This window comes from Mytilus trossulus, chromosome 5, assembly GCF_036588685.1.
Source record: "Mytilus trossulus isolate FHL-02 chromosome 5, PNRI_Mtr1.1.1.hap1, whole genome shotgun sequence".
In the NCBI taxonomy this organism is placed as follows: domain Eukaryota; kingdom Metazoa; phylum Mollusca; class Bivalvia; order Mytilida; family Mytilidae; genus Mytilus; species Mytilus trossulus.
In genome coordinates this window covers 33,426,718-33,438,037 of record NC_086377.1, presented here as the reverse complement: position 1 = coordinate 33,438,037, position 11,320 = coordinate 33,426,718, and the positions used below count along the sequence as shown (strand labels likewise).

General features: G+C 33.5%; 1 protein-coding gene across 5 annotated transcripts in view; it reads right to left on the bottom strand.

The window, feature by feature from the left end:
- Window positions 1-3,347: 3,347 nt before the first annotated feature.
- LOC134718774 (beta-hexosaminidase-like) overlaps window positions 3,348-11,320 on the bottom strand; it is a 30,387-nt gene continuing 22,414 nt past the window's right edge. For all 5 annotated transcript variants that reach the window (XM_063581493.1, XM_063581494.1, XM_063581492.1 and 2 more), the window contains 4 exons: window positions 9,806-9,980; window positions 7,142-7,382; window positions 6,503-6,646; window positions 3,348-4,869 (listed from right to left, as the gene is read on the bottom strand). In XM_063581493.1, the coding sequence (XP_063437563.1) occupies window positions 4,812-4,869; window positions 6,503-6,646; window positions 7,142-7,382; window positions 9,806-9,980 (618 nt within the window). In that variant the 3' untranslated portion in view covers window positions 3,348-4,811. The remainder of the gene's footprint in view (window positions 4,870-6,502; window positions 6,647-7,141; window positions 7,383-9,805; window positions 9,981-11,320) is intronic.

Genomic DNA, 11,320 nt, shown 5'->3' with positions numbered 1-11,320 from the left:
CATACGTGTTTTACACATACATACTTACAGAAACATATCACTACATGTGTTCGAAATATCATTTGTTGCACATGGTCCGTGTAACACTTATCATTCAAAGTTTTAAAAAGTTTTGAAATTTTAGATTTTTGGAATTTTGATCAAAGTTTTAAAATATCAAAATTTCAAATTGTGTTAAAGTTTTGAAATTTTGAAATTTTAACCAAATTATTAAAATATCAAAACTCTAAATATCGTTTATAAATTTGATATTTTAGAAACTTGATCAAACTTTTAAAATACTAAACCTAACGTGCAATTTTGATTATTTCACTTTTTGAAAGTTTAATTTTTTAAATGTTTGCTTAAAATATCAAAAATATAGAGGGGCGACAAGAGGGATACCTGTAATCACTGATGTAAACATATGGCTCTGATAAGAACTATTCTTAGTTATAAATAAATAGCATGAAATATATCAAATCATTCTTAATAACAAAATAAATAATGAAAAGAAGAAGTCGGTTTTTTTATGAAACATATTAGACATCACATGGGATAACAGTATCCTGAAATTTTAAGGTTGTGCATCTATCAAAAAAAAATATAATTAAACCTATTTAAACCGGAATCAACTTCGTTGATTTAAATCTCTTATATAAGGTTTAGCGTTTGAGATAAATCATTCAAAGGTATTTTGTGTTCCCAGTGCCCAACATTTAGAAGTATCAGTGAAAAATGACAAACTCGAAGTAAACCATATAGTATTATTCGCCTTTTTGACGTTCCTGATGAAGGTAGATCCAGAAAAAGCGCTTCGGTCGCATACAACTTAAAACGTGTTCCTTTCTTGTTTATCGATTGCAAAAGCCATGATGATAATATATTGCCTTTTATGATTTAATTCAGTTCCAAGAAATGATACGGAAGGAATACTTAATATATAGCGTTGCAATTAAAGTTGTGCTAGGTGTGTTTCAGCTGGCCCCTAGACAAAAAAATGTACTGGTTCAGTGATTATAGACGTAATACTAAACTCCGAAATATAACAATGAACTAAAATCAAAATCATACAAGACTTAGAAGGACAGAGGCTCCTGGATTGGGACAGGCGCACAAATGCGGCGGGGTTTAACATGCTTCGTGAGATCACAACCCTCCCCCTATACCTCTAGCCAATAAAGAATGAAAAACACACAGTAATACGAACAGTAAAACGCACTTTAATAGGAAATACAAGTCCTATGTCAAAATAGGAAACAAACTAAGAAACTAATCAACATGACAATGATAATAAAATAACAAAGGACTACTATATATTCGGCTAGCAGTTACTATCATACGCCAGCTTCAGACCTCAACTTATAAACTAATTGAAAGGTTTTATATGTCTTCATTATGCACACTCTCTCCCTGTTGCATTTATTGCTAATTTGTTCCGGAACATTCATGAAATATTTCATACTGGCAACAAAAAAAATCGATAATTTAAAATAGGTTGTTTACATACAAATTACGAAGAAACGTAAGATTCAACTTCCGAGGACAAAGTTTCCCTTATAGATGGATTTAAATATGTATTAACTTCACATTGGTCAAACACCTCTTAAATTGTTCCGTTCTTATTTTTCTTGAATTTCAAATTTCAGTTTCAGCGTTCCGTAGGTGAATTCTTTACTTAAAATTCAGCGTTTTGCATTGTACTGGTTTTTCGAGAGCAACATAAGTGTACGGCCAAAAATGGAAAAAATACATCATGCTTCTCTTTGCACGCCCCATTCTGACTGGATGTACATGTGTACTTTTAGTTTGTTCAAAATCGATTGTCGTACGATAACTTAAAAATACCCAAATAACAAAATGCAAATACGGAACAACAATATCCTTTAATACAAAAACATCTATTCCTTTTGTTTACTATTATAAAACAGTGGTTGATTTAGAACCTATAATGGAGCTACGTGTATGATAACCAGTCCAAACGTTGTCTTTAAGGGAGCAACCATTTAACTTTTAAAGTGGGGTGTGGTTGTTTTGTCGAAGCACTAACAATTTTATTAAGTTTTTCATCGCTATTAATCAACTTGTCTGGTTCAAAATTTAACACTAAAAGTCATGGATAATTTTTCTTTTGTCCTCTGCTGGCACAGAATATTATATCATCAAATTAGGGATCAGAATATTTTAATGTACCATTATCGAAGCCCCTAGTGGTAATATCAAGTAAAAAAAACCAGGGACTATCTAAATATTGGTTCCCCAGAAGATTACCATTTATCGCTGATAGAAACTTTTGAACACAATTTTCAACTTTCAAAATGACGGCACCTACAACTGGATAGATGGGTGCTTAATGTAGTACAGCGGCAACTATTACATACACATGAATGCAAGTTGGGTGCTTAATGCAGTACAGCGGTAACTATTACATAAATATGAATGCTCGTGAAAATAATGTTTATGGTATACGTTTATATATGATATGAAAGGTTTCAACTTTTACAAAACCAGAGCTATACTTTGGATTTAAAAGTTTACTTTATTTGGCCTTTTCAATTTTATTTGACTTTATTTGCCTTTTTAACTTCATTTGGTTCGAGTGTCAATGATAAGTCTTTTAAAGACGAAACGCGCGTCTGGCGCAAAAACCGGCAAAATTTATATTCTGGTATCCATCTATGATGAGTTTTTGTAGATACATTGTAACAGTATCTTGGTTCCAATTTGCTGATATTGGATCTTAGTACCGTCTTAATTTCAGCGTAAATAAGATTATATTAAAAACCTTCCACATTGTGGACTAGCACAACCTTAATTAGGACACCATCATTCAGTATCATAAAACCAGCAGGTAAAATGGTCAATATCAGAGCCGTACGTCTGTTTTTTAAATAGATTATCTTCTTTTAAGAAATATTAATTTTGTCATCCAATTTTGCACCGCTTACAAATGTCCGTTTTATTTCATACATAAGTTTTTAAGTATCAGTATGTTTTTAATTCATATTGTTTCGTTTTGTTCCGCTTTTATTTCGTTTCGCTTTTTACAGGTATCCCTCTTATTGCCCCTTTTCTATTTTGATATTTTAAGCAAACATTTAAAAAATCAAACTTTCAAAAAGTGAAATAATCAAAATTGCGCGTTAGGTTTAGTATTTCAAAAGTTTGATCAAATTTCTAAACTATCAAATTTATAAACGATATTTAGAATTTTGATATTTTAATAATTTGGTTAAAATTTCAAAATTTCAAAACTTTAACACAATTTGAAATTTTGATATTTTAAAACTTTGATCAAAATTCCAAAAATCTAAAATTTCAAAACTTTTTAAAACTTTGAATTGATAAGTGTTACACGGACCGCACATATATCAATATATCAAATGCATGTATCTATACACTGTTACATGTAGCAGCAATGTCCCATACATAAGTCTTTGTTGCACACTACAAGTCGTATAAGCCTTTGTTACACACTACAAGTCGTATACGCCTTTGTTGTTTGTTGCACACTACAAGTCGTATAAGCCTTTGTTACACACTACAAGTCGTATAAGCCTTTGTTGCACACTACAAGTCGTATAAGCCTTTGTTGCACACTACAAGTCGTATAAGCCTTTGTTGCACACTACAAGTCGTATAAGCCTTTGTTGCACACTACAAGTCGTATGAGCCTTTGTTGTACACTACAAGTCGTATAAGCCTTCGTTGCACACTACAAGTCGTATAAGCCTTTGTTACACACTACAAGTCGTATAAGCCTTTGTTGCACACTACAAGTCGTATAAGCCTTTGTTGCACACTACAAATCGTATAAGTCTTTGGTACACATTACAAGTCGTATAAGCCTTTGTTACACACTACAAGTCGTATAAGCCTTTGTTGCACACTACAAGTCGTAAAAGCCTTTGTTGTACACTACAAGTCGTATACGCCTTTGTTGCACACTACAAGTCGTAAAAGCCTTTGTTGCACACTACAAGTCGTATATGCCTTTGTTGCACACTACAAGTCGTATAAGCCTTTGTTTTACACTACAAGTCGTATAAGCCTTTGTTGCACACTACAAGTCGTATAAGCCTTTGTTGCACACTACAAGTCGTATCAGCCTTTGTTGCATAATACAAGTCGTATAAGCCTTTGTTGCACACTACAAGTCGTATACTATTCTAATCAGTCTTTCTAATTTGATTCATCAAACCTGAGATCATACTATGAGGAGGGTCACAATTCAATTGTATAATTTTATTTGGCAAGCACGTGATTCCAATATAAGAGTAGCTGGATTAGGAGGTCCTTTAATTATGTATTTTGTAATTGTATAAGGCTTTTTTTATATTTTTCAAAACTCTATTCTTTTAAGTTGAGAACTCTATTACTTGTTTTTGGTCAATTATTCTTTATGATGTATTCCCTCTCTAGACTTTAATATATAAGGCGTTTCGACAATTTATCTGCTGAATCAATTATTACCCTTCGTTTCGATGACAACCGAATATACTGTAAATTCAGATATTATAGCGTGTATTTATTATTGCAGTTCTTCATTTAAGACTTAAATGCGATTTTAATTTTTACGATTCTGAGAAAAATCCCGTTTAAATCATATAAAATATTTCAAAATGCGAGTTTAAACTGTTGCTACTGTGACAACTCTGTCGCATTTTTCGCAATAATGAAAATCTCGCAAAAAATTCTGAATTTACAGTATAATAAACCCGCATAATGTAAGTCGTTATATTACGCAGATCTCCGACTAATCTCCGATTGCTACATAAATATAACTCCTCGATGATATTCGCCAGTAGAGGGCGCAGAATTTTTCGAGTTAATTACCAAATTGATCTATCTAACTCTATTTCTTTGCTATGACGTTTACCATCTGTTGACCTAAAAGAAAACAATAATAGAAAAAAGAATGTTTTTTTTTTAACTCAATAAGATACAATATGTACTAACGGGAGGAAAACAGATTTGAAAACAAATTAAAATATACAATCTGTTTAAGACGAGTTGTGTAAGATACAATTCAAACACTATACAGCGATCTAGAAATTTGAATAATATGGTTTTGGATGCATTGAAATATTTGTGTTAAACTTTGATTTCTTCCCATTCAAGCTTATCTTTTATCGCTGACTATGCGGTATGGGCTTTACTCATTGTTGAAGATCGTACGGTGACCTATACATTTTGTAGTTGTTAATGTCTGTATCATTTTGGTGTTTTGTGGATAGTTGTCTCATTGGCAATCATACCACATCTTATCTGCTGTGTCGATTCAAGCAGCAATCTATGTAATAAGAAAATTTGATTTCCACAGGGTTAATAAGAACACTATTGTTTTACTGTCGCAAGGTCTGCTTTACCAAGTAGTACGAAATGAGAATAAGTGTTTGAAAAATCCTACATTCATTATTTCTATGTTTTTAAAATCATTTTCCTTTGTAAATTAAAAAGAGACAAAATGAAAAGATATTGCACATCAAAATGAATACCAGCAGTTGCCTCTGGTAATCCATGTTTTGTTTGATTGAAATGAAAGGAAAATGTTGTCATTTACATCATGTTTTCTTAACAAAGAACATGTCAACATCAGCAGAGAAGATTTTAAAGTCTAAAAGAGAGGAGAAAGATTTAACCTCAGTGACATTCAATTTCATAATCTACAGGCACATAAGCAAAAAAGATGGTTTTAAGATATAGACAGATGTGGTGTGAGTGCCAATGAGACGACTCCACATCCAAGTCACAATTTATATGTAAACCATTATAGGTCAAGGTACGGTCATATTTGAACTCTAGTTGGGATCAGTTCATTATAGAGATTGTCAACTTCAGGGAAACAGAGTTACCATTGTTCTCTTGTATTCGTCACAACTTTAGACTGGTTCTCTGTCTTTTATCTCTTTGGCTTTGATACCCGTATGTTGCAAGGGAGAGGACCAGCCTAGTCACAACTCGGACGATTCCATACCTTCGAGTATTGGATGAATCCGAGGATAACCGATTGTCTTTTCTAGGTGTCAATATATTTTTTCCGATTGTTGGGTAGATATATATTGTATCTGCTAACTATCTGACGACATTTCAAACGTCTCGCAATTGCATTCATGATTTATTTACCGTAAAACAAGTCAATTGTGTAAGCGATACTTTTCAAGATCAGAAAAATGTGGCAATACTCCTCCGATTGTAGGTGATGCTTATATGAGACCTGACGATAGATAAAAATACCTACCAAATTTTACGAAAGAATAAATGTCTTATCGAAAGTTTTAAACATGTTCCAATTGAAAAAATATAAATGCCATTAGCCGTTTCAGAATCTAATGCATTTTGGCTTATATTCCCATAGGTGTACACCAAAACTCGTAGTTGATAACAACGTCCTTTCATTGGAAATTCAACCTATGACGTGACCTTATTTTTATTTGGGGTACAAATAATGAAATTACGTATAGTGCTTTAGATTCTGAAACGGTCAATCACGAATAAAAATATCGATATGAGATAAACTTACATTGTTCTAAGTATAATCGGTTCCGATAATGTTTCGTCGCCTGTAACTTTATACCACTGTTTAGCTTGACCTGGATTATTTACACTATATTCAACAGTCATCCCGGGGTAATAGGTATTTACATGTAATTTTCCGTTCTGTATTCTGAATAAAAAGACAAACTCAATAAAACATAACAATTATAAAGGCTTTATTTCCTATGATCGTTAATTAACCATTTTTAGATGGTGACTTTCCCTTGTCACCATCTTATGGTGTTTATATATTTTAACTTGTACGATTCGCTCGAGTATGTAACAAAGTATAAGACTTTAGCGAGAGAAATTTATGTATTACTGAAAAATTATTACACCAGGGTTTTCGATATCACAAACTAGTCAAAACATTTACTTTTTATCATCGGTATATGGAAATAATTCGTAAATATAACTCAACATGCATACATCTTATACATGTACGTTCAGATATTTCAAATCCAATCTTTTATGGTAATATTCTTTACAAAGCACAACAATGTCAGTATTCCCCAAAACCTTTAAAAATACTTATTAAGAAGGGATATAGTTACGATATTGTTGTCAGGTCGTTAAAGATTGCATATTTTGGCTTTAATATTGATTCACATTTAAACAAACTTACATTGCACCAGGTGGCGGTATTCTGTAATGTACATTTAGCTTATCTAACTTTGAAAATTCTTTATAGACTAGGTGATTTATAAATTCTATCCAATCACGTTCCATATCTGTCACGTTGTTTGTATCATGCCATGAAGCATGATGCCACGCCCTTTCTGCAAATGCAATCAACCTAGGAAACATCATATATTCAAGCTGGTCTGTTGATTGTACCAGTCCTGTCCACATATGTGCCTGTATTCCTGAAGGTGATAAAACGATTTCATTTAAGAATTGAATGCTTTTATTTTGTAACTTCATAAAATGTGCGAACGGTCAACGCTTTTCAACCCTATGAAGTTACAAAAAGAAACATTCAATACTTATAATTACATTTTTTTTAGCAAGGATCATGAAAACACGATTTTTTTATTTTTTTTATTTAATAACTCACCTGTGCACTTTATTGTGGGACCTCGTGTTATCATGAATGATAAGTTTTATTGAGTAATGCAATAGCTTAAGGAATGACACGTGATGTGCAGTTAGCCAATTAGAATAACGTATTATAATGAAACATACATCTAATGTAATTATTGTACAATATAGGAAGATCTGCTGGGGTTTAAACTTTACAGAACAGAGAAATCAATAATGCCCAGAGGAAATGTACATGTGTGTAATAAATTGCAAAATAATTCTTTTTAGAGAGAACATTTAGGAAAAAAGGGTAGGCAAAAAAGAATCATAAAAGAGTGCTAGAATATAAATAAAACAGGATTAAAGAATAAAGAAATGCAGGACATTATCCCGGCCCACATATAGATTTGACGGTGAGGAGTCCGGGAAATGTGTCTTGATAGAGTGATTCGACTTCTTACGAAATTTGCGTTATAAAAGGTTTAGGAAAAAGTCTTCGCTGCACACAATGTAAAAAAGGAACATATAATTAATGAGGTCTCCTGCATCGGTCCAGAAAACATAACGCCCCTCAGTGTCGTAGCTGGGTCATTTTTACGTGTACGCCTGAAAATTGGCGAGGGATATGAGGGGTGCCTACCGCTCAATGTTAAAGCACCTGCTGGTAGTGGGTTCGATAGGGACGAAGCCCCCGGAAGCTATCGAGAATGACATACCGTAATGGTTCATGTCAGTAAAAAATCATTGATAGCAAGCAACATACTTTTGAATCTAAATGGTTTATTTGTTTTGGTTAAATTTTGTAATATGTTATCTTATTCATCGTGTTAAACTGGAAGCTAGTCTTATGGTCATTGGTTTTAGAGAAAACGTCCAAACCAATATTATTTAAAAAAAAAAAATGAGTTTAAAGGGTGCCGTGAGTGAGCATATACAATCGACAAAAGCACCTTTTAATGAACACGGGGAAAAAATATTTCTAAGAGGTGCAATATAAAAAAAAATCACTCCTTGAAAGGGTTTTAAAAAAATCTATAAAATTTTCTTTTGATATTTTTTTCTTGATCTGGAATATTTCACGACAATCTATGAAGGTTTATAAATTGAGCATATTAATTGCGTAAAGAAGAGTCCGGCTATCTGTCTATCAGAAAAGAAAATAAAAATGAACGAAAACAAATGCTTTCAAAATTTAAGCTTTAGACATTAGTCATAGAAAAGCTTCTTCGGCATTTTCATAAAATTCGATGAAGGTGCGACAAGTTGTTCATGTATTGTAATTGAGAAATAACAAACCCAAACTGCGACCATTTATTAATTGCTGAAAGAAATACATTTTGTCATTAAAATGCGGGAAAATTAAAGATATAATTGCATTATTATATTGCTATGAATACTCTTTTGATCATACACAGTTTCTGCTGTCCAACTTTCGTAATAAATTTCTCGGAGAGTCATTCAAAAGACTTTATACACATTCGGAACCTAAATATTGACGCCGCTTTGTCTCGCTTTTGGGACATAATTCACAGGCTCGACAAAAAAACAAGCAGCATATCGAATCTGAGCAGATAGTGAATTGCTTTAAATATAAGAAAAGTACCAAGAATTCATAGTAGATTCAGACTTTTACAAACGATTCGAACAAATATATAACATGATCTATTTGGGTAAATTTGGTCCCTTTTTATTCAAAATTACAATCCATTGAAAAAAGAAGCACAAGGCTGTTTTTTATTATTCTATGTCGATTATTTGTTTTATTTTCAAAATTCAAGTGTACACCCGGGCGTTTTGACGTAAACGTAGCTAAGCGCATGCCCCTCTACTATCGTAGGTAGGGCATAAAAGAAAACGAAAACGAGAAACATTTATGAAACACATCGACAAACAACCATGAAGCGGGACAGACGGACGGAAGGACGGACGGACAAATGGACGCACAGACCAGAAAAAATACTGGCCCTCTACTATCGTAGGTAGGGCATAAAAGAAAACGAAAACGAGAAACATTTATGAAACACATCGACAAACAACCACTGAAATTATGACGTAGGACAGGAACAAACAAATGCAGCGGGTTAAAAACGTTTCCATATGTAGATATAGGAAGATGTGGTGTGCGTGCCAATGAGACAACTCTCCATCCAAATAACAATTTAAAAAAGTAAACCATTATAGGTCAATGTACGGCCTTAAACACGGAGCCTTGGCTCACACCGAACAACAAGCTATAAAGGGCCCCAAAATTACTACGTTTACTTACCAACAATATTTTCAGGTTTCTTTAATTCACCATAGCCATCCTTCCCTTTCAATGGATCAAATGCAAAAACCAGTTTTGTGTTGATGAATTCAGTTGCCCATTTCAATCCCCTTTCGTCTGTATCTTTATTGTAAGGGTGGTCAAAATGGTATAAGGAAGCTGGGCTATTTATAACCTGTCACGTGTGGAATACAATAAACATGAAGTATTCAATATTTTTACATATACATATACTTAATCACAGAATCCATTTTTAGGCAAAAACATAACAAACAAATAACTATTGTGGAAATAACGGCCACAGTTCACTTAGAATGACGAGGTCTGACATGATTACAGAATGCCGACATGCTAGTTTTAACTGACAAATCTGTGCACCATTGGTAGCAATGGATGCTCAAGTTCCTCCAGGTTAAATTCTAAAGAGAACGAGGGTTATGATCCCCAAATACGTCGGGTCTTATTCGCATCACCCCCTGGTTTCAGGGGAGTAAAGATTAACATTTTTTATATTATAAAACACTGAATACATAGGCCATACTATGTATCATTAACAGTCAAGCTCGAACTGGTACCAATTCAGAACCGGCCACTCAGGGTAGACATGAGATGGTCTCAACAGAACTTCCTGCGGTACCGCAGGAAAGTAAAAACCTAATATGATCCGACGTACAATTACGGGAAACGATCATAACCCCTTAATCTTGCCAGATCCCGACACCCTTTTTGACTGTGACGAATGATTTTATTACAAAACAATGAACAATTAGAATCGAGTTATTAAAATAAATGCTGCATGATTTTTATCCATTTGAAATAAAGTCAAAAGTTAAATGCATCTAGGCGAAGATCTAATACCAGGTATTGGTAATTCCATTTTCACACTGAATGTGTCTAAATATTAGATAAAGGTGGTAGCCATTCATGAAAATTAGCATTGACATAATAATTATAGTTCTCGAACGTATGATTCAGCTAGCAAATCCATCGGATTGATTGTCTCCTCTTTTTTGTCCAATAAGTTATGGATCCGGCATGTTCTGGTCATTCTGAAAAGATAAATAAAACAGCAGCAGACACAAGAATTGTTATTAGATGGCAGATTGCAAGGGGAGGTGGGTGGGTTTTTGAAACTTTTACATATCTACAAGATTGGCTAGTGCAATGTAATGCTGACGAGTCATGTGACGTTGATTGGCGGGAAACAAGAACCGGATCCGAATGAGGCAATAATCATTTCTCTTTAATTAAATTGGTTTATCTTATAAAAGCGATAAACCGTATTAATCACAGAATCCATTTTTAGGCAAAAACATAACAAACAAATAACTATTGTGGAAATAACGGCCACAGTTCACTTAGAATGACGAGGTCTGACATGATTACAGAATGCCGACATGCTAGTTTTAACTGACAAATCTGTGCACCATTGGTAGCAATGGATGCTCAAGTTCCTCCAGGTTAAATTCTAAAGAGAACGAGGGTTATGATCCCCAAATACGTCGGGTCTTATTC